The 26,006-nt window shown below is 29.0% G+C and overlaps 2 protein-coding genes across 2 annotated transcripts; both read right to left on the bottom strand.

The window, feature by feature from the left end:
- Positions 1–1,388: 1,388 nt before the first annotated feature.
- Positions 1,389–6,205, bottom strand: LOC111038947. Its single transcript, XM_022322217.1, has 6 exons — positions 6,152–6,205; positions 5,585–5,711; positions 5,143–5,228; positions 4,664–5,060; positions 1,521–1,696; positions 1,389–1,403 (listed from the first exon to the last, which is right to left on the bottom strand). The coding sequence occupies exons 1-6, from the start codon at positions 6,203–6,205 to the stop codon at positions 1,389–1,391; spliced, it is 855 nt and encodes a 284-aa protein (XP_022177909.1).
- Positions 6,206–7,686: 1,481 nt separating this feature from the next.
- Positions 7,687–19,260, bottom strand: LOC111038949. Its single transcript, XM_022322220.1, has 7 exons — positions 17,036–19,260; positions 14,745–14,879; positions 13,766–13,909; positions 9,094–9,222; positions 8,876–9,019; positions 8,004–8,099; positions 7,687–7,926 (listed from the first exon to the last, which is right to left on the bottom strand). Exons 1-7 carry the CDS (start codon positions 19,077–19,079, stop codon positions 7,733–7,735), a joined length of 2,886 nt encoding a protein of 961 aa, XP_022177912.1. The 5' UTR covers positions 19,080–19,260; the 3' UTR covers positions 7,687–7,732.
- Positions 19,261–26,006: the final 6,746 nt, after the last annotated feature.

Genomic DNA, 26,006 nt, shown 5'->3' with positions numbered 1-26,006 from the left:
AACTAACTCACTGAATTTATTTATTTATTATTCCTATAATTTATTTTTATCATATAAATTACATTTAAATAAAATAACATTTTAGTTAATGCAAATAAATATATTTATATATATAAAAAATAATTACCCAAAAAATCAAATACTATTTATGTAGTTACTTATTTTATTCTGTATTCTTAATAAGTTCAAAATTGTAAACTGTGACAAGTGTTTAGCATTATTTCTGTATTTGAGATTTCAGTATTTATTCAAATAACGTAATAACTAATAACTACAACTATTTACTTATAACATGTATGAAACGATTAACGAGTAAATAACTCGTAAATAACAAAAATTCATTAAAGTAATGTATAGTTTTGTTGAATTTTCTAATTAATTGATGTAAGTACTACTTTAATTAATAAAATTACTAACATTTAAAAAAAATAGTAAGACCTAGAATATTACGTTATTTGTTGAGCTTTAATGAAAAGGTATGATAATTAATTTTAAATGAAAAGAAGAAACTTATTTTTAACTAAGTCTAGTTACTTTTTTTTCAAATTAACTTTTAACTTTTAACTTTAAACTGAACTTACATTTGTCTATATTAACTTCACAAGTTCAAATAATTAGTTAACTAGCCCAGCTTTCACTATCAAAAAATACAATAAAAATATGGTATTGTACAAATAAAAGTTGTAAAAGTTAGTTTTACTATTTTACTATTTATTTATATGTATATACTATTTATGATGCATCTTAATAAAAATATACGTTTTTGGAACTTTAATTTATTAATTATACGCTATTTTGTGAACTAATGTGTGTTGGGACGTAATCGGGATATTTATATTTGGGATAAAACTAAAACTACCTGAATTCGGGTGCAAACGAAATATTAGGGGGAAAAATATAAAGAATATAATAGTTACATATTACTCGATATTTTTAACCTTCGAGAAAAATTGAGGAACCATAGATATGCTTTTGGATATTATTATAGAATATGTATAATTGTACAAACAAATTTGATTACACGGCTGTACTAGGTAGTGTTATGGTTCGAAATAATACCTTCAAAAAAAATATCTACAGAAATATCATACCTATCTTATTTTGATTTTAATGAGCATCCGTACATGTTTTAATTAAAACTAATGTATTTCAGAATTAAAATAAAACAGGATTAAATTAATTTTTAATTTTTCAACAAAAAATTAAGTATGTAGGTAACAGGTACGCGTATCTAAATTCAAATGATGCTATTAAACGTGGCATCAAAATTATCGAATTAGTAGTTAATAGTTACAAAATTAATGGTCTTACCTACCTAGTACCTGGACAGCTTAATGTCTAAAAACTGAAGATCAAATAATATTCAAAAGTATAATATGTGAAATGTCTTAAGAGAATATTTTCTAATGGGGACAATATTTTCAGATAAGAGTTATTACTAAAGCATCAAGCATTTTATAGCTACTTGAAGAAATTTTAACCGGATATAGGTAATTTGAGTAAGTACTTTGACCACTTACCTCGTGGGTCAGAACGTGAGAAGCCGTGTACGCGCGGTACAAGCAGTACCGGCAGAAGTAATTGCAAAAACTATAGTTGTTGAATATGTGATATGCTAATGCGTCTACATTATTGACATCGAACGACTTAAAGCAATACACGCACATCATAAAATCACATGTTTCTTTCTGGCTTTCTGAAACAATAAAATATGAGGACTTTATTAATACGTCGAATTAGTGTAATACTCGTCCCGACCAAGCAACCCAATAGAGTAAGCGTCAGAATGAAAGAGCTGCACCAAAAACGAAATGTCGAGGCTTGTTAAGAAAAATGTTAAAAGTTATTGGAGCCAGTCTGAAATTAATTGAATGGTTATAAAAATGTTTAGCTTGAGTTTATTATTGCCATTCAATAATCATTAAAAACTGTATTATCTTTAAAAATAATTTGAATTGTGACATAAATTCAGAACAAGGTTGCCAATTGGGTACCGCTCTGCTATAATTTAGGTGTCGTGTATTGAAATAAAAATTTTGATTTGAATTCAGTGATATAAATTCATTGTATTCGAAAAACGATTTTGAGCAAGGACGGTCTGTCCGTCTCTAATACTACTAAGTAATTTAGTACATATGATTATATTATTGTGATTGAAGTACTTTATTTTTCTAATAAGCATTAGTACTACGTAGTAGATTAATTTCAGTTTTTCCAAAAAAAATACATTTGAAAAGTCATTGTGTGTATAAAATATAATAATATACTTTAAAAGTTTCAAGTACCCACGAATAATATTATTAAATTACAGCAAAGTAACTAAAATCATAAGGTATTCATTGTTTAAATATCTATTATTAAATTAAGATGTCCATAAAAAATATCTTAATTATAATTGTTTTCAATTTTCAATTTTACCCATACCTAAGAAACACTTGTACATTTTAGCTATAAAATGTTTTGTAATATTTTGAGACTTTTATGTACTTTGTCAACATTTGAAGTTTAAATGCTTAAAAAAAATTGGATCTTGAATACTTCTCAACTGCTATTACAACAACTTATAAAGAAGCTTGTATTATATTTCCAATATTTCGACTTAATGAAAAAAATTATTGACATTTGTAGAAAAAAAAGTGGACAGGTGGGTACCACTCTGCTGTACAGTAGTTGTCGAGCGTGTAATTGTAATGGATGTGCTATGTAAGAATTCAATAATAAATATGTAATTGCATTTAAATAATGATTCTGAGAGGTGAAGTTGTGTAATTATAGAGTACTCGTTCTACTCTATTGTTATGTATGAAAATAAAAATTTCTAACTGAAAAATAATTTACAAACATTAAAAATGTTCTCATGGCTATAAATATTTCAAAAAGAGTCAAAATATTTTGAAAATATAACAATTTATGAATTAATTTTCATATAATATTTGGTGAATTAGTTTTTAAACAAAAAATATAAAATCGGTTTTTCTAAAATTTGTTTTGCAAAAAAACTACTAATTTTTACCTTTAAAGAGTACCAACTAAATTTACTTTTCTAACAGAAAATATGCTGAAGTTGAGGATCAAAATGATAAAATAAACATTTCTTAAAAATTTCAATTACCGACGGAAATGAATTACAACAAAAGCAAAAAATTGTTGCTTAAAAATTTATCAATTTACAGTTGAATAATAAATATCCAATGTCTAACTTCAAACTCTAATGAGAAAAGTATTTGTCCTTCTGGTTAATTTATTGTATGTCGAATGCAGGAAAATGAATGGGGAATCTGGTATTCAATTTCTAAATCTCAGATATACACAAAAAAATGATAATGAATTACTACCTCAAAACAATTTTCATATAACAGTAATTTCGACAAAATGTTGTCAAAGTTCTAACTTTAGACTCAAATAAAATAATATTATGGAATAAAGCTGATTTTTTTTTAATATCCACTAATAAGTAAGAACAACTTTACGAGGAAATTAGTATTTTTGACAAAAATTAAAAAAAAAACTAAATCCAAATTTTGTTGTGCCTATAAATAGCTTTAAACAAGCACAAGCTTATGAAACATTCAATGAAAATCGCATGTATCCAAGGATTTCACTTTATAGAGTTGCACGAAAAAAAACAAAATTAATATTTTTGAAAATGCCATTGACTTTTTGTTTTTTTTTTTTTATTACAATTTAGGAAACTATTGGGAATTGTTTACTTTTGACCTGCCCAAGTACCAACTATATTCACTTTTCTACCAAAAAAAGATATTAAAGTAGAAAATCGAAGCGTTTTTACTGCCTCAAAAGGTGATGAACTCAACTCGAATTAACTATTTGATTTAACTTTCCGAACATTGCTCAGAATTGGAAAAGTTATTAAATTGCTTAAAGGGTCCATGACTGTGATCGGCTGTAGTTGTTATCATGCAATATATGACGTTTAAGCTTGGTATTATACATGCATTTATATATGCAATATTGATTTTATACGAATTGTCAAATCCCCGAGGAACATACTTAGATTGTAGTTAGTAATTTTTTAATTATTGTGTATACGTTTATCACATAAAGAGTATTTTTCTACTATCAAACCAAACAATTTCATAAACAGTTTAGATTCATAGCGGAACAATAAATGTACTGATTTACAAACATTACAATGATGTTTTTTTTTCTAATAGAATAAATGAGCTGATCATCGATTTCGACGGAGGTTTCTGTTAGCAAATTTAACCTAGTTAATACTTGGAAATTGAAAATTCATAATACTTTTCAGTATAATCAGAACTAAAAAAAATGAGAACATATTTTGTGAATTTATTCATGTTATTACTAAATTAATTGTTTGGTAACCTAGGTTACCAACAATTTGGACATTCTTCAATATGTTTTTTTCTCTATAATTATTGATAAAAATGTTTCACTATACCAACACAAGCTTAAAAATGTAATTCAATATTCCTTATAAGTAATTAATACCGGAATTTGAAAACAAAAAAATTCACAGTAAATCCGCAAATGTTTTACACGAATTGATTTAATTGTTTTTTTTTTAGCTAAGAAACAAAATGACCAACTTGCTCAGCTCAGACGTAACGAATAATAATATCATTAAAACAGTGTCTCGTGGAAGAGTATAAATAACAGAAATCACGTAAGAGTGTCTTACTTGCATTGTGACAGTGGACGTTCAAGTGGTACTCGAATGTTGTCATGTTTCTGTACACCGCATTGCATTTTTCCCCAGAGCATTTATAAAGGCTCAGCTGATCCTCTTCGGTCTTAATTTTGTTGCCGAGCCACTTAGTCTTTTCGTGGTCAGCAATTATACCTCTCACCTTCTGGTAATATTCTTTACTGTAACTGGTATCCACCAACTGATAGCACGCACCGTTGTTGCGATCACCATTGTTGATGATCTGTTGCCCCGGTTCGAGGTGTTCGTCATTTTTCGTCTCCACGACACAGCATTGTATTTTGACATTCTCAAAGTTACTTAACAAATCGTGTTCTATGCTTTGGTTACTCGTACTAAGGTTATTGGTTTCAACAACCCCTACGTTCGACTGAATTCGTATAAAAAAATATGTTGAATTCCAGTCTTTGAAATATTAGTTTAGGTGTTGAACGAATGTAATAATTATTTACCTCTGACGAATTCGAAGAATGGACAACCGATGGACTTCTATTTGAGCGATTTCTAATGTTATAGGCTTGAAATATCTTAGATGACTCTGTCAAGTAATTTTACAATCAACACTTAGGTGATACCCTTATGTAATTTAATATTCTAAATATAGTCAACCTTTAAAGCTGGTATTTTACATTTAAAAATATGCCTATACTAATATTCATTTAAAAATCAATATAATAATCAAATATATATTGAATATAAATTTGGTATAGCACACGTGCAATTCACAAATTATAATAGATAAAACACTAAAATCAAATATAAAGTTAAATTATTGTATATATATATATATATATATATGTGTGTATAGGTATTTTCAAATATTAATATGAGATACAAGAAAACCTACAATAATAATAGTAATATTGCTCACAATAAATGTAAAATTAAACTTACCGAAACCATTATCGAACTTTATTTTTACATTATTGTCTGTTATGGATTTCAACAAGGGTAGTTCTGTTACTTTAAGAACTAAATGGTTATGGTTGTTTTTAAATCTCACAATTGCAGGTAAACCGTTCTAAAAACATAATACACAAAAGTTACTTAATTAAAGTAAATATGATTGATATTTTCAAAAGAGTTAATAATAAAATAGAACAAAATATGTTTACTTTTAAATAGAGATCGCTTTTTTTTCCTCTTATATTTGAGCATTTGATTTTAATGTCAATTTCTGATCGGCACTCACATTTGTTTAACTTTATATTTTTATCTTGTTTTTTTAAAAGTTTAAACAAACCGTTATGAAGACATCCGAAGATTTTACTGTAGTAATTGTGTTTAAAAAATATATGTATATTATAATCATTAATAATATCTGTTGGCTATTTTATTTTATTTCATTAAGCAATTGACATGCAGACTCATTTTCACACAGCCACATAATATAATAACCATAATGTGATACTTACCAAACGTCATATTTTCTGGATTTAAAGGATTTCAAAACGCGCCAACTGGTTTGGGTTCGCTGTGAATATAACTGTATGAAGTTGAAAATATCATCTTCATTGTGTAGATTAACACGAAATAAACTTGTTTTAATTTTGATTATATTATAAAAATAATCCATCTCAAAATGTTCACCTTAAGAAGATAAGACGAATTTCATATGTAATTATCGAGTCACAATTCTCAGGAATCACAATTATCTGTGACGTGTATTAGATTTTTAAAAATATTATGGTATATAACTGCAGCATCCAGTCAAAAATATGTAACATTATTAAAATGCTTAAGTAATTATAATAATATTACCTGATTGCAAGAAACTCCGTCTCGTTTTAAATGAATAAAATATATTATACCCCATAATGAATTTGATTTTAATATTTTACCTACTCTCATATTTATTGTTGTTTTTGTGTACTAATACCTAATAATAATTGAACTCTGAAATAATGTAGTTTGTCAATGAAACATCATGTTTTGAAGAAATGTTAACTGCACTGGACTCCGTTGACTATAAGTAGGTATATTGAATTGGGTGCTCGGGAATGAATCCACCATCAACATTTTTAAAAACGGTAACCGAAATTATATCTATATATATAATTATATACTAAATGTTTACATTTAAAACAGGTAGACAGGCTGGTGATTGAGCATTTGGGACATTATTTTAAACTATTTTTTTATTATTGAATCAGATAAACAGAAGTGTAGGTCAAAATAAATAATAATTTTAAAAGCCAGGAAACGAACTTAAATAAAATTAAAAAATACGAAGTATGGAAAAAATTCATTTACAAGTGATGTAGCCAAATATTTTTTTCGGGGTAGCACTTAATTTAAACTAGAATAGTCATCACGTGCTGTCCATAAAAATCTTTGGTGAGGAACTGCGCAAAAATGCACTGCCTCACACATCCATTTTATCTCGATTATAGCAAATCGAATATTTTTTCGTTTATATCATAATATATTATAAGAAAGCAATTGGCTACAGATATTAAAAAAGTTATTAAAATTGAATATCATTTTATACTTGTATTTTATATTTGATCAATACAACACAAATAACTATGTTAAAAATAAGGGCAGCTCACATTTAACAGAGTGAAAAAGGGACAAATCTACGGATAAATTTAAATTGTTTTGGCAACGCCGTGAGGTGCCGGTAGTTCAATATAATATTGAGTTCCTATATAAATCCTATTTGTTGTAGGTACTATTTAAAGTCATAATTTAAGAGTTCGTGACTTTATGTATCTATATGACTATATGTATTATAAATAATGTAATATTGTTAAACATAACAGTATTAATTAAGACGATTTAAACTTTTTAATTTGAAGATTGGTAATACATTTCAATATCAAAAGAATAAAAAAGAATTATTCTATAATATTATGCTACCAGGGATGGAACTCTTCGCGAAAATCGTTGTTTTAAGAAAATTATTTTTTGTTGATCAGCTATTGATAGAACTAGACACTAATAAATAATAATATAATATATATAAAAAGGAAACAATAAAATCGTTGGTGCTTTCACTTAAGATTGATAACAATATTAATTTGTCTATTTTGTTTCAATTCATGTTTCAATATTCAACTCACCGACAATGTGTCCATCAGCGGGTGGTTGTTCAGCGGGCGGTTCGTCAGCGGACAATACGTCGTCACCGGCCAAACGCTGAACATTCGGCAATTCTGCTTCATCATCGATAAATTCACCCAATTTAGTGTCTTGATTTTCTACAGAACGCACTTTTTGTTCGTTGTTTAGACCTTCGAAATATTATTAAAAAAATGAATGCACAATTGGTTAATTTGTATTAACAACGTGAACATAACATCTCTGATACCTTTCTTTAATTTACGTTTTTCAAAATGTTCGTCCGAAACGTGGTCAACAAATGTAGTACGTGCGGATTCTTCTATGTCTGTATCGTCTTTATGATCTAATAGAGCAAAGCTATATTTTAGTGAATACATTTAAACAGCTAGTTAATTATAAAGTAACCATATTTAAAAAATTAAAAACCAGGTTAAGATAATTTTCAAATTATTCCACGATAATATTTATTATACCTAGTTACTTATGTTAATTTCGAATTGTTATAAAAACCCAAACATGACGCAGATTACTTAAATAGTTATATATTATATGCGTTATATTATACTCCAAAGTAGACTCCCTGCAAGTCGTATGAAGTTATTATTAAATAATAATTTTGATTTTTCTCCCATTTATTTATTGATGTTGCAATGTCAGCAATAACCGAATAGAAAATTTTTCCAATTATTCTAGGTATTATCTAAAACTATAAGAAACTACAGTAAAAGCCATGAAAACAAGCGCATTTTTACATCAAGAACACTGCAAGAGTTTGTAAATGCATTTTTTTTTAGTTGGCTCAGAGACATTTATAGTGAGGGAGGGTGACTATAATAGTCTACATATGAAGACACTCAGCAAATCTAAAGCCTAAGGACCAAACTTATAGGGAAGTTCTGGGGTGGATTCTAGAAAAATAAATAAATCGTTTGTGCATTCCTGGTGTTATTAAGAATGGATCGATAAGTGTAGGTTGTACAAACAATCCCATAATTTAATTAGATGTCGAAATGCATTATACAAACATATCTCACACTGACGAGATATGACACTGTAATGTCATACTTAAAAGTTGGATGTAGGTTAAGTATATAAAAAATAATAGTTCAAGTAACTCACCATCTGCATTCCCGTCGCCAATGAAGGAATCTCTTGATGATTGGGTGGCATCCTCTAACGGTTCATTTAATCCTGGTTCATCAGAGTCAGTAGCTTGCATATCAATAGTTAAAACGGGTTCGTCATCTGAATCTTCAGATTGTTCTTAAAAAATTTAACCATATTTAGTTAGCTCATTTTGTATCGACGATATTGATATTTCAACATTAGATACACACCCATTTGACTCAAATCGTAATTGAATTCATTCTCATCACATGATTTAGAATTTTCGTTTAAAATTTGTTCAGATAATTTAATATATGGTACTTCTTTTTCTACATCCATTATAGAGTTGTATCGATGAACTAACAAAAAAAAATTGTCATATTTAAGTGAATACGTATTTAATTATTTACCTACAACACAAGAGTTTTTAAGCGTTCAGTATTATTGTTCTATTAAAATATATAGTTAAGATTCAAATTAATTTATACAATTGTATAAAACAATCCTAGGTCTGAGTGGTTATTATTTGACACAACCGATTATCATTTATAAGTTCTAATCGGTTTTAACGGTTAATCGGATATCCGATAAATCAATCGATTAATTCAATAATCGATTAGTTCAATAACATATTTCTAAATAAATCATTAATTAGTAATTTCATAATGCATTGAGGTTATACATATATCTTAACTGCTTCAGTTTTATCTTATACGTTTTATCCTCCTGATTAAAGTGTGATAAGTGATAACTTATGAAATTCATAATAATATATGCATATTAATTGATTAATCACCTAATCTAATCGATTTAATCTAAATAACAATTAGTTGGTATGTTAAACTATTGCGAAATCACTGATAAAACCGATTAATTGTAATTTTACAATACAATTACTATTTTATTGTCATCATAATAATCCTGTCTAGATATCAAACAAATTCAATTTAGAGACTTATATGTTTAAATATTAAATAGATTATATCTAGAACTTATAAGTTAACAAATATAAAAAAATAGATAAGACCCTCAAATATGTTTCAACGTTTTAAAAAATATCATGAAATACTATTTTCTTTAGATTTACTTTGAGACTTGCCTAATATTCTTTGTATACAAAATGGCTGGTTATTGTTTTATTTTTAAAAAGGGTAGGTATCTATGATATACCACTATAAACCCAAAAATATTCATACAATTATAACACGTGTAATCTATAGTGTCCTTTTGAATCCAATGTAGTACAATTATAATAGCTTACCTACTGAATATCAATTTTAATAAGTCTGTTCTATAAATAATTTTGTTTCCTAGCGGATCAATGTATGTATTGATTTTACAATGATGTTACATGACATAATATCAAAAGTTTTGGGATATATTGCCGAAAATCAAATTATTTCATAAAAATGGTTCTTGATATTTCAAAAACATAAACGACTCATTAAAACATATGCTTGGCAAACAAATTACAAAAATCTGCTTACCAAATTAGCATGAAGAAAATCCACAATAGCACTTCAAAAAAAGTTACCTAAGCTCGAAATTTAAATTAATATAAAACCGTTTTCTTGCTTCCCTGAATACCTAGAAAAATATTGTAGAAAAACACTAAACGAAACTTTCGCCAAGTGAAAAAATTTTAATCACAAATTAAAACAATTAAATTAAATAGAAAAGTTTTCAATCATTATTTCAATCGTAGAAATACAGAAACTTCTCTAGGTACTCATACATAATAGGAAACAATACTCGACTGACGATGCACTGTGAACACGTCAACGATGATTCGCCCCCCACATACGGAAGTGTGGGACTTTGGTATCTTTTGGAAAACGACTGGCAACGTTTATATACGGATTATATTCTGAGTGGAGCGAAGTATTGATTTTACAATGACGTGTGTTTGTTATTTTTTCATTTATATTTTTTTTATTCGTGTCAGTATAATGTCTACATACACGATAAGAAGTCGAAATAAAATGTTTCAATTTTCAACTTCAGTATATTGTCTGGTGGGAAAATGAATCTAGTTGGAGCATTCGGGAGTTAAAAATTTAAAATCCTCAGTAAATTTCAAAAGCACTGCGAAAAACAAACAAAAAATTAAGGGAAAAAAGGGTTTTTTATGCAAAGCCAGTTTTTGACAAAATCGATTTCAATTTTTGGTGTAACTCTAAAACAAATGACCGTACTACATTCACTAAATGTATCTATATTAGCATTTTTTATGCACCATACAATTTTCAAAGTATTTTGACTTGTTTTGGGCTGCGAGAGAAAATTTTAAATTTAAAATTTTTTTTTATTTTTTATAATTTCAATAAAATAGTATTTTTTGGGTCAAAAAGAGTTAAAATGTAATACAAGGATCCCGATATATTGTTACAGTACATTTGAAAAACATGAAAAATATATAGGCACGGTTTTGTTTCATAAGCATTTAAAATTCAAATGTTGATAAGATGTATCAAATTCAAAATATACAAATTATTTTGTAGTTAAAAATTGTTTCAATTTTCAATTTGTATAACTGAGAAAAGGAAATTGAAAACAAGGTCGTATGATTGTAGTAAATTCTGTAGCCAAAAAATAAAAAATATATTAATACAGTTTTTGTTTTAGTGTTATTTTAAGTTCAAATTTGGTCTTAATTACACTTTAATCCAAGAATGACGATTTTAGTTATTTTGTTGTAATTTTAAAATATTATACGTGGTACTTGCAATTCTTAGAGTATATTATTATATTTCATACACACAATGACTTTTAAAATCTAATTTTTTTGGCAAGAATGAATTTAACCTATTGCAGTAGGTGCTAATACCTAATAGTGGAATAAATGACTTCAATCACAATAATATCAACAAATGTACAAAGTAATTTTATGTGCTGACAGATTGTCTTTGGTCAAAATAATTTTGTGTTTACTATAGTTTTGCATTCAAATTTAACACTATCCATTACAGCGGCTCACTTGTAGCAACAGAGCGACATCCACATACATGTTTTTTTATTAGGTAGTTAATTTTAAATTTATTTAAACATGCTTAATTATTTCATCTTAATTAATAATTTTACTTTCTCAATTATATCAGTTAATTTTAGGTACTTATGTAATACTGGAATAATGAATCCACGATAATTGTGTACCTAACGTAATGAGATCGATCATAACTGTGTAACTAAAAAGTATTTTAAATTAAAAAAAAAACAGAACAATCGATGTTGTATTGTAAGCTCATAGATAAAAGTTATAACTAATAATAGAAGTTGAATAATAAAATCAAAATACGATTTCTTTATTTTGTATTGACTAATTTTATTATTTGTTTATTTGTTTATTTATTATTTACCTAGTTGATGAATTTCTCAACTAATTAATTGTAAGTCAAAAGTGTTGTGATAATCAACGACGAATTGAAGGATGGATTTAAAAAAAAGTAATTGATTGCCAATTCGGTAATATGTATGCTACCTAAATTTTGTTTGTAACTGTGGGTTTTGAACAGAGTAAAATATCAAAATCAGTATTTATAAATTATTCATACAAAATGTATACATTTGTATCCTATTCTTAGTATGTATTTGGAACAATTTAGATGTAAATAGTAGGTTGTAGGTATGTACATTGTTTGTATCATTGTATCAATTATTTACCGTCAGAAATCCAGTGTGTACCTGATCAAACTCATGGTTTATAACTATCTATAAGCATCATTAAATAAAAACATGAATTTATGATTTATACAATTATAGATGCCTTGTCAGTTTATGTGGTGATCATCAAGTAAGTACTTACTGTAAATTGTGTTCATGTGAATTTGTAAATTTGAGATTTCTTAATAATAATGACATTTTTTTGAAATGGGAAACTCATTAGTGAAATTACTTTACTGACACGTCATCGTACAGCGGAGAAACTGGGTTGACAGTTATTTTATTACTTATGTATTGTTACTATATTATAACGAACGTTGAATACTTGCGTCTAAGAACAAATGGAGTCTTGAAATAAATTAAAAGTCGTGCATTTCTCGAGTCAAATTTTATCACAATCACTAAGGTACCTTAAATTTACAAAAGGTGTTTGTTGAATACATCCAGTTTCAAAAAAAAAAAAATTTTACTTTCACAATTATATACGATATTATAATAGTGGAATATTTTATTTATAGAACACTTTTTAATTAGTACGGTCTTGGTCATCATCAACTTCTGTTATATTAATAATTGAAAAATAGACATGTCTCGATCATCCTACTGTCATGGACGGTCGAGATATATAAGAGATATACGATATATATATATATATATATGTATAGCGTTTCAATGTTTGAAAAACTTATGCACATTTAACCAGACTTGAAATAGATTGACGAATCTTCTATTCCAGGATAAAATCAAATTTAAAATATAGATCATTCATAAACTGCCGACTATAATATATCCACTACAGGATAGTTATTATCGAGAAAAGAGAAATATATTAACTATATTTCATCCAGTAGCACATTCAAGTTTGTATATTTATTAAAATTAATTAATAGTTATTATCAAATTAATTGTCTAACAATAAAACAAAATATCATAACTACGACGTATTTTCGTTATTTTCAAATAGTATATGAACAACTAGAGGAACCTTGGATACAATTTTCAAACTTCTTTACCATTAGGTATTCATAAATATTGTAAAATCAATACATTCGTGAAGGATATAAAAGTGAGATAAATCGATCTCTAGTATAAAGTTAATGAAAATGCTGATCTATTTTCAGACATGTTATAGCTTCGATAGTGTGATCGTTATGTTGGACTTAAGGTCATTTACTATATTTTAGTATAATTTGATTGCAATTCTATTTAACTGAATATTATATTTGTTTTTATTTAACTCACCAACAGGTGGCAAGATATCAATCATGAAATCAGCTGTCTGTGATTGAGTGTCATCCTCAGAGGATCCACTTGTTTCGCTTGTATCAGTATTTTGATGTCCAGTATTTGACATACTCTTTTCGTCATCAACATTTTTGAAAGACTCTAAAAAACATTCTTTTATTATTAATGAATTTCAGTGTGATGATATCGATGTGATAATTATGATTACAGCCCGGATGTTGACGTCATTTACATAATATAGACATTTTGGAACACCAAATATGATGTTTTCCTAAAAGCGTCGCCCATTATCACACACAATTTTAGCCGTATATTTTTCCTATAGCTAAAAAGCCATAAACCGGAATTCGGACACCCATATACGTTTTTCAAACAGTCGGACACTTTTTTAAGAAAATATAATTTTTCAGTGGTAGAGATATATAACTAAAAATATGTTTCAATAACATGCGAATCCCTATAATCAATTATTTTTATTTTGCATTTTTTACGTTTTTTTCGTTTTATGTTATTTTTATCATTTTTTTCTAACAATTGAGGTCAAAATTACAAATTTATAATTATTCGTCTTTAAAACAGTAACTTTATTATTATAATAACTGAATAATCCGATTACAATAAATACACAGGTATCTGTATTGCCATTGAACTTATTTAGTAATATTTTATCTACATAGGTTTTATAAAAAACACCCAAAACAGAATGTAGAAATTGTTTTCTAGCATTAACGCAATTAAAAAATTCTAAATTCAAAGTAACGTATGTTTATTAATTTTAATTTTTAATTTTAAAATCATTAAATAATTTTATTAACTTAAACAGTTTTATTGGTGACAATTTATGAATCTATTTAGTCCATTAAAATTACATACAAATTGTTTATTTTTTTTATTTTTTGGCATTTTTTTATGTCCTAAATACATTTTTAATAGGGCATCAACATCTGGGCCCTAATAATGGTCAACACAACTATACCTATTTTGAATTGTTCCTCGTTTGATTCGCATCTCGAGTCACTTGTTGCATAATACTTTGTAGATTTCTTGTTAAACATGTTTTCAGGATCTCCAATAATACGTCGTCCTTCTACATGCATTCCAGATTCATCTTCTATATTACCAAATAAAATAAAACCATATTATTTTAATGAATTAATCAAGTGCTAAGAAATATACAGAATGTGTACCACATGTTGTTTATCCGTGGTAAAAATAACATGTTTTCCAACACATTTTTTTTAAATATGTTTCTTTATTCATAAATATGTAAAGTAATTTAAAAACATATAACGGTTAATTCGTAAAACTTATTTTAATTTTAACTTACAATTCAATATAAGTTACATTAAGTTAAAATTTGAAATATTTTTCCAACATACCTAGCAATATTGAGTTCGACACTTCTTATATGTATAAATAAAAATTAAATGCCATATTTACGAAATATCATCACATAAGAACGGCTCAACCGATTTGGCTGTTTTTTTTTTCCTGTTGTTGTGTTCGTAATTTTCAGGAAAAGGCTTGTATGAGAGACATTTTTAGGAAAATCTACCGGAAACGTTGGAAATCTGCCCTTCATTAAAATATAAGTTCAAAACACACAGTATTGACGCATTTGCTTAGTTCTTCTCAAAATGATAAAATGTAAGAACTTATTAAAACTAAAATTGTGGTTCCTCAATAATTCAAAAAAATTATGCATCTCAAGATATTTGATTTAACAAACGGAAATCGAAATTTGCTTGTGGTTACAAATTGTGTAATATATTCTAGATCAAAATAAAAATTTTTAAAAAATATTGGCTTCTCTCCATTTGCTTGTTTGAGCACATTAATCTCTAGAAGTACCAGTCGGATTTGAAAAACTGAAGGGTGGAAACCCTAAAAGTACTATTGCCAAAATACTGATTTTTCTGGAGAAGCGATTTTCTATAGCTGCCCACAAATACAAACCATTCATAAATAGACAAATCATTTTGGAGACAAGATATTTTTTTTAAATGATTTAATAATATAGTATTTCTATTTAAAAGGGTTCAAATGTGTTCAATATTCTAGAATTATTCTTTCAATTCAAATTTTAAAAATTCAATTTCATTACGATTTGGATTAACTTTTTTACTCAACAGCACTTTTTGGATTTCTATTCCTCGATTATTTTTTTATCTGAGGAAGGTTATAGGCTACTTAAAATCATGCTACGACCCTTAGGAGCCTATAAACATGATAAAAAATCAGATAACTCGTTGACGTGGTATAACTGCGTCATCACGTATTTATTTCAAATGAAATTTTAATTAAACGTTGGGACCATAGATAGAAAAAAGAATGGATAGGCCATGCAAAGTTATCATTAAGGTATTATACTTTAATATACTATTTTTATCTATATTCTACGTATATCCTATATTTATTATACCATAATATACTATATCGGTTCATATTCTATATTATGATATATACTACATTATATTTCTATTTCTGTGTATCCATACAAAAGCTAAATAGTTTGTATGTTTGAACGCGCTAATCTCAGGAAGTACTGGACTGATTTCACTAACATGTATATGGATTCATCATAGATCTTCTGAAAATAGGAGTGTATCTTAAATTTAATTTTTTCCAAACTACATATTATATTGGTGGTATAGGATGGATATCGAAGATCGAATCATCGTTTGTTTATATATACTTCGGCCAAATGTTGGTTATTTCAGGTGAGTCGAAAAATTGATAGACTAGTGAAGTTTTTTTTTAATAATAGAAAATAATATTGAATTCATTGTTAGTTATTCAAATGTATATTTTACAACAACATTCAATGCACCTATAACTATGTTTAAAGCTATTGAAATCAACACCTTTGAACCGATTGTGACGAAATTTTCGGGGATTGTACATAAAGATTTTGGAAAAGTTCAAAAAGTAGTTTTAACATGAACCTTAAAAATATACTAAGTTCTATATGCATAATCCAATTCACCATATGCCAATTTTGCCAATATCGGTCACTAAATTACAATGATACACCGATTAAGCGCAATATTTTATGTTTGTTCATTTTTTTCGAGTGAAATTGAGATCTACAGCTATAATAATTGTTAATGTATTTTTTTATGAAAGTAAAAGTAAGCTCAAATTATAATAAATAAAATGCATATGATCATCGAATACTATAAAGATATTTATAAAAAAAAAGAATTAATGGAACCGAATTATTGATTAAGAAAAACAAAGTATTATTAGGTATTTCTTTTTACTTACGTCCAGGGCTTGGTAATGATTGGACGGTATTTGATTTGAGTGAATGTTCATTAGTACCTTGGCGGAGTAGTTCAAAAGCATTGTGAATGCGTTTTTCTAAATCTGTTGACGATCTGCGATTTTTGTAACTAGAGCTCCTGTCAGTTAAGTTGGACTCAGTCGTTTCTCTTGAATCTTGTACTCTGATTGATAATTCATCATGAGTGTAGTGTGTTTTTCCAACTACGTTTGTTGCTGATTTAGTACTTTTAGTAGAAGTATTTGGATTCGACTGTACTCCGACACGGGGTTCACCGATAGCGGTTTCCATTGAATTGATAATTTCATTTTGGTCATTTTCAATTAATTGAGATGTATTTTTTACGCGTATCTTGTTAATATTAAAAGTTTCATATCCAAGTAGAGCTATTCCATCCAGCCCATTTTTTAATTCATTTTTATCAGTTTTACTGGTGTTCAATTTTTCTGAAGACTTATTATTTTTTTCCAATTTTCGTTCATTGCCCATAGACATTATTTTTGGGTCTTTTAATTTTGTAGGAGACATTCCAGTGTCAACATATTGATTGATAATTGAATCAGATGTGTCATCATGAGTTAAATCAATGGTTTCTATTGATTGTTCTGACAGCGGTTTATTCTTTTGATTTTTTTCAATAAGTCCATAAATATCCACCTTCTTGATAGTATTATCAAAATTGTAATTCTCAACGATTAAAGTGTTTTCATTTGCTTTTCCAACGTTATTTTTTGTTTGATCATTCAAATTATGTATTTTAATCACTCCATCATTTTTCTTTGAAAGTGTTTCTGTTGTGCATCTTAAATCACTTGTATCATCATTTAAACTATCAATTATATTTTCTACAGTTTCTGCTAACTTTTTTTGGTGGTCTTCTCTTAATTTTCTCAGTTCCGTTTTCTCTATACGATATTGTTGTAACACACTAGAAGTTCTTCTAGCTTCAATTTCCCTTGCAACACCCCCATTGTCGTCCATTAAATCTATTACATCAAGCACCTTTCCAGAATTTATTTTTTGGTGTCGTTCAGTATTCAAGAGTTTCAAGTATTTATTACAATCAATGTATGTTTCAGCTCCCCTGTCGGTTTGTGTATTTTTAACACTTGGTTCTCCTCTGCGTCTAATGTTGTGTTCATTAAAGTTATCGTCTTCACTCAAATCATTTACAACACCAAATCTGTAACTTGAGTTCATGTTTTTCAATTTCATATTGATTATTCTTAAGTCCTCGTTTAAATATGTTTTTTTATTTGTATATCTTATTCGTCTCAATCCTTCAAATTTATCTAACCTGTTTTCAATATATTTATTTTGATCGCGATTTACTAGTCTTGGATCACGTGTTGAAGTATTGAAGGCCTCGAACTTGTTTTGTATGGGCTTACAATATTTTATAACCGATTCACAACGGTTTGATGAACTAGGAGGAACACGACTAGAGTATCGATCATATTCCTGTAAACGGAGAGTGTTATTATTAATACGATACTGATTTTGATCCGGTGGTCTGAATGCAGAAGAATAAGATTGGCTTATATTCACAGTCCTGCATGCAGAAAATTGTCCATTTTCTCTTTGTTTCGCAGGCATCGAATGTTGTATACTTGTAGGGATATACGATTCAGTTATATTACCTATGTTTGGATCATAGTCGACATTATCATCAATGGGAAATGGGCTGGGTTCTGTATTGTTTCTATAATGCGGTTTGAAAACTGATTCAACCGTTTCTGAATTCAACTGTAGTGAAGGTGTTTCGTTTGATTCGTTGATCTCAATTACCGAGCCTGGTAATATTTCAGAGTTATGTTCGGACTGGTGTAATTGACCTAATGTATGTACCACTTCCATGTCAGAGCTTGTGGTTTCACCAATGTTTTCCGGTTCATTTGGTACTATAATAGAAATATCTTCTAAAAATTCACGATTCAAATATATTCCAGTGTAATTTCGTTCATTTGTTCTGTATGAAAACTCAGTTTGGTCATCATTTGTTGCAGACCAACTATTGTTTGACATTGTACTAGGCTGCTAGAAACCTTGTTACTTAATATAATATTTTGTTTAATCAGTGTTTTTTGTAATATTTTCAATACTTTGAACGAAATCTTGTTCTATGCCTTACTGTCAAATATGAATAGGGCATAAGAATATTGAAAGAGATGGATAATTATGCATCTATTTTAGAATTCGTACTTAATTCCTTGATCATCAGAAATAACTGTAAAAAAACACATTTGATTTTAAATGTACATAACCATTGTGCAATCTATGAGATAATAAAATAAATACCTTATGTTCGTTTAAGTTAAGTTGAATATTTTTATAATAATGTTTTATTATCAATACAACCATGAACCATCAATATAACCTAACCTGTTAGAAAAATGTTTTGATATAATTAGTCTTATTTAAAATCACTGAAAGCCTTATTCATATTTGCCCCACTGTTATGTGAATAAAAAATGTTGTACTGAATATTTAAGTACCTTAATAATAAATGATAAAAACAAAACAAAATCAATTGTACCCATAACATAACAGTATTCCCAAACTCTCATAGATACATATACTTATGAAATATTGAATATTCAACATCATCAACTGAAAGAAAGGCTAAACTAACTATCATCTATGTAGGTACCTATATTCTATAATGTATGTCTATAACTTGTTTTTATGATTCGATACTTGCCGTTATTTTAACGAAACCGTAACCTAACATGAATTTTTTTTTTAAACTGTATTGGGTATCGAATTATTTAAGGATTTGATAATTTTTCAATTATCGTAATGGTAATTTATTATTATCTATAAACAGGGAATCTCGATAACCAAACCGTCTATTTGTAGGATTTTCGATAGCTCAAAGTAATATCTTAGCCTCTGCATATCAAAATGTAAGGCCCCACAATTTATTCTATAACTTAAATTTTTCAACCAAATTACCGAATTTCTGCTTTATTAAGTTGAGCTTTTATCCAATATTTTTATGCTGTCTAAAGCTAAAAAAATCTTTTTAAAAATCATAAAACTTACTTGACATATGTTTTTTATAATAGTGATCCAATAATGATTGCCAATAATATGGAATTTGTCTGATTATATCCTATGAAAAAAAAATTAATTTATATTAGAAAACTCCGATGATATAATAATGCTTGTATAGTTTTTAATATGCCGTTTACGGTACATAAAAATACTATGGACTCTAGAGTGAGTAAGGTAAACACACAGATTATGATGATATGTTTCAACGATTGATTAACGTTAGTAAAATATAAATTGTGTTTTATTTATGAACACTGTACAAGGTATACTATATAAACGTTGTTAGTTAATACTTTAGGTGGTAATCCCAATATTTCAAGTAATTTAATAATCAAATGATTTTCTTTATCGTTATTTATTAAACGTTTATTAACCGAATTCATTCACGATTGACAAATTGCATTGTCAGTCGTTGATAATTGATACACTCACCTTATCTTAGTTTGATTTTCTATAGAGTGGTCAAATAATTGTCCAAAATATTAAAAAAAAAGATTTTTTTTGAATCAATACCTAACACTAATTTTTTTCTAAAGTGGTATTTGGTTTCATAGTATGAATATATTTCGTAGAGAATATTGTTTGTAAATTGCACCAAAATGAATATTAATATATTCGATTACTTCGTTGGTATTCTTGGTGACGTTAACACTCAGAACTTGAATGACAATAATTTTTAGAGGTTGCTTACTACCCACCATTGGTTTATCTAGTAATCATTACAAGGTTTGATTTCCAACTCGTTGTAATCACATTAAAACCATAGATAATCATAGACCTTATACTATTAAATGGAATGTGGTTGATGGTTGTAGTTCCGGCGTCCACCAGTGATTTATCAGCTCACCAGCTGATCAAAATGGTACATTGTACACAGCAAACCTCACATGCACACTATAATATGGGTCAATAAACTGTATAACTATAACTGTATACAAAACATACACATATATGTAACAAAAATTTCCCAGACCGCACCACCCAACCCCTTTTGCCAAGCATGCTATGTCTATTAATATAAGGTCTGTGTAGATACTATAGAATTTAAAGACCGTTTGTGATTATCATACGGGAACGGTCATGAAAATATGTTGAGGTTATAGAGGTCTTATCACAAATAGATTTATGTATAATTATATCTCTATGCAGGTGCATAATGAGAATATATCCATTATCCGTAGAGGGGGACTCGCCGCTCGGACAAAAATAAATTGTTTTTTGTCGTTTTACCTATAAACTGAAAAAAAAAAATGAAAATGATGAAATTCATGAAAATAAAATGTTGAAAGTTCGAAATGTAATGAAAATAAACTCTATAAAATGGATAATTTCAATTATCAAAAATAAGAAACTAATAAAAAAATTTACCAAAAAATTTAAAGAAATAAAAACATAAAATTTAATATGTGATCCTAATCTATATGAGTCTAATAAACAAAAAAAACAGATTTATGATTTATTGATTATCTCATTAGATATCCCTACGGACTAAGATATAATGGACTGGAAACGAGCAGCTTATCAGTGGCCTCGAAAGTATGTACAAGAAGTAAATGCGGGGGGTCACAACCATAATCGAGAGTTTACAACGCCATCTGTTGACTAAATATTTAGTTGCAATTTAAAAATATTACATTGAGGATATTATGACAGTTGTGACCAGAAATCAAATTATTGACGGAAGATGTAATGTCATTAATCGTTTTGTCAACAGAAGAAATATGGAAGGAACAACCCCCTTTTTCAATCTAACTAAATCTGACTTTCCGAAATACTTTAACATAAAACAATGTTATAATTATGTATCAACAAATTAAATAAAAGTAGGTATGTACATAATACCTACATCGGGAATATCAGGTGGTAACAAATAGGTATTTATTGTATCTCCAGGTCGAAAATGTTTGGCACATACAAATTTTACTACTGTTTCCTCACAGTTAGCATTACTCACAGCTAATTTCCAAGCTAAGTAATTGGGTTTTGGTGCACTAAAAAAAGAAATCTTGGGATTTCTTTTTTTACTGGTGCATCCTTTTACACTGCACTTACGAAAATCCATCATTCAAATTTATTTATTAATTAAAAGTTGTTTTAATAATGAATAAATAACCATTTCTAAGTGTTTACGGGGCTAAGTAAATAGCCGCGAAAACGCAATCATGGTTTAGATTGTGACGCCAAATAAAACCACTGGTAGCGCTGAAAACTCTCGATTATGAGTGCTGATGATAACAGAGACACCTTTTGTGGGCCGTCCTCCGTCACCCGCCCTCCTTGTCGTTTCCAGTCCATTATATCTTAGTCCGTGGATATCCCAGTATCTCAAAATCTTGACACTCTGTATATATTATGATGAGATATATGCCAAAATGAAAAGGTATGATAAAAACAGTCATTATCTCTTCCTCATTCTGGCAATCGACCCCTATATTGTTAATGCCATGGCTTATCCATTCTTTAACTAATATGGTTATTACACTGTACAACATATTGTATTCATTTTTTCAAATATAATGCATTAATTATTATAATATTTTATATGTAATAGATACTATAGTATATTATTATTGTTATTAGGAAGTAGCTTTAAAGGCAATACTGATAAACCGTAAAACAGTGTCAGTATTAATAGGTGAGTGAAATAAGAAACTAAATTAAATAGGTATTCTGTGTTATTAGTTTTACTATTAGCTTCCCATATCATCTCAATATCTTACTCTAGTACTATATTGTAGACACATGTGTTATATCAAAGAATAATCGATTTACATTTTGATGCAAAACTACAAATGGATTTCAAAAACTGTAGGAGCAAATTGCACGTCATGTTGTAAATATTTTGAGTCAATTATTTATTCAAATTGACTACTGAAACCAGTGGTTAAAAATTCAATAAAAACCAACGAGAATGGGGTACTCTACACAAACTCTCAATAATTATTGTGTACAAAGTCATTTTATCATTATGATCATTTCACCGAATCATAAACAACTACCTTCATACAAAATATTTATAACAAACTATACTTATTAAACACTATTTATCATAAAGCATATAGATATAATTTGTGATCATACAATAACATAATACAATTTTTATTATCAAGCCTTGGCAAGTTAATGATAATTTTTATTGAGTTAAGGTTAATAGAAAATATTTTTAAAAGGATTAAGTTGATTCTAATTTTTCTTCAGTTATATGGAAACACACAGTTAACTTACCAAAGCTGAGTTATTATTATGTTTTTCTTAAATATATAAATTGCCAGAAATATGATTTGAAATAATAAAAAGTAAATAGTTATGTAACATGCACCATCAATAATAATTGTATTATATTTATAATTTAATTATTAATAAGCTAGAGCAGAGGTATTTAAACTGTGCGTCGCGGCTCCCAGGGGCGTCGAGGGAGTTGTCGAAGGGAGCCGCGTAGTATAATTAAAAGCCAATAAATATTTTTACGAAAAACGTTTACTAATATCATTGAGGCACACCGGTTGGGAAACGTTGAACTGTGTACAACAGTCATTCGCTAAATATAGCTTTAATTTATTTTATTTATGTAATATGGTAAATAAATTATAAAATATAAATTACAATCATATAAACATTGATTTTTTTGTCATTTAAAATTTGGGAGCCGTCAACATTTTGTGAAGACTTAAAGGAGCCGTGGGATGAAAAAGTTTGAATACCTCTGAGCTAGAGTAATAACGATTTGACTAAAAGTCACTCGTTATTTATTAAGTTTATATCAATAAAAATCGGTTCAGTTAAAAATTGAGTTAATGAAAATTCAATTTAAAAAAGTTAAGTTAAAAAGTTAAAATAATATAATACACAGTTGTATGATATAGAGTTTTATTTAAAACGATCGAAAAATCACCATATACTCAATTCATATTTCTTTATCAAGAATATCTTACCTGATCTTCAGTGAGCTGTGGCAGCAACGTCAGTGCCCCGCATGTCGCAAACCAGTGACTGGAGGAGATTGATGTGCCAGATAAAGTTCGCACGATCGTTGGATGTGAATATGGAGTGCAGAACTGCCGAAAGGGCCTGCCAAGACTGGTCACCAATTATCAAGTATGACGAAGAATTGTTTTGAAATGAAGGAGAAGATCGAAATGTGGGGATCCCGAATTCTGTGAATCGGTCGCCGTTTACGATAAACTTGGTGGAGGCTGGTTGTTCGAAAGTGATAAACAATCAAAGGTCGGGGAGCGTGTAAGCCGATGCTCACGAACGATATTGAAAGGAATCGTCGTATTAGTCGGTTAACGAGTGGCGGTGAAAATGAGACGGAAAAAAAGCCAACGGTTACAGCGCACTAGTTGATCGCCGACGGAAGTACCCCTCGTACTATTGATTGTGGTTTTCAGAGTGAAGGGAACCGCGGATTTCCACGCGGCGGGCCACGCGCTCTCTACTGGCGGTGGTGACTAGAAAACGATGTAGGGATGTAGGTGAATAAGTAAAGCGGGGGTGAAACAGCAACGCGGAAAACGCCGCAGCCTACAGGCAACTGGTGTTCGTCGTTACGGTGATCGGCCAACGGATTGCACGGAGAGGGTTGTAAACAAAAGAACGGCGTAGCTAAGCGATGACTAACGCCACAGCGGAGTACGGGTAGAAAGCGAAAGCGGTGGTTGAAAGCGAAAAGGGATGATGACACGAAGGGGCACTATGTCGAGGAGCGCGATCACGACTACCTACAACTACAGCCGAAGGATTGCGTGACGACTCTGGCGTCGGGATCAAAAGTGATTTACCGGCAGCCGCGCGACGGGCGTCTGTAACTGACGGGTGGCCCGGATGGGGTGGTAGCGTTGGAGTTGGAGGTGTTGGCGGGACGGAGTCACTCTGTCCGGGGGTTGTGATTCGGCGCAGAGGCGTGGAGACAGAGGTAGGCGGCGACGACGCCGGACTCAATGATCTGGAAATGGATTGCGATGACCGTCCTCCACGTCGCCTCAACCAATAAGACCCACGAACTTGTGGCAGTATCTTACAATAATACGAAGGTATATACCAAAGGTGACCCGGGCGGTTGTCACGGTAACGGCAAATCAATAAAGCTAGAGTGTGACAAGGATGCGTATGTATATCTATACACTAAGAAACGTTACATTGTATTTTTAAGTCGTTGTGATTATCGACGTCTTCGTCTTTGTCATTGTCGACCTCGGTATGGGCACATTTAAATCCCACGGTTTACAGGTAATCGATCTCTGTTCGAACATTACAACAATGCGTAATTCCACAGGTACATATTATTATCCCTTGTGAAAAAAAAAAAATACACTCTTTCCACCACGTGTCACTATTAATCAATTTTTTAATCCTTTTATCGGTATTATATAAAAAAAAAAAACCATACAATAATTAATATTATTCATGATATAAAACCTCCTACTATATGCAATATTCGAATTCAATAATAAAACATGGCATACGAAAAACGATTCTGATTGGAGACTGTATGTCATCCTAGCATACGTCTTGTGTGAATAATCAAATTTAATAATAAAAAAAATTGATAAAAATCTAAAATGAAGCATAACTCTAAAAAGTAAAAAGCGTAAATTTCTGGTAGACTTTTTTTTTCGTTTACGGTAGAAATACTTGTGTCGAATTTTCTATTAAATAGTCTAATGTTATAGTTGTATAAAGAACAATTTTTACGAATTTCTGACCTGCACTGAAGAAAATACTAAAATACAAGTAATTTTTTTCTAAATCATCGTACCATGTTTACATGTGAACTTGGAAATAAAAATTACTATAAATTCAAAATGACCATTTTTTTTTAGTCGATTCACTTTATTGTCAGTTTGGCACTTGCCCATTTTTTCTTACAATTGTATTTTTTTACATAAATTAAAC

The sequence above is a fragment of the Myzus persicae genome, unplaced genomic scaffold, assembly GCF_001856785.1.
Source record: "Myzus persicae strain clone G006 unplaced genomic scaffold, MPER_G0061.0, whole genome shotgun sequence".
Taxonomy (NCBI): Eukaryota; Metazoa; Arthropoda; class Insecta; order Hemiptera; family Aphididae; genus Myzus; species Myzus persicae.
This window is presented reverse-complemented; position numbering and strand designations above follow the sequence as displayed.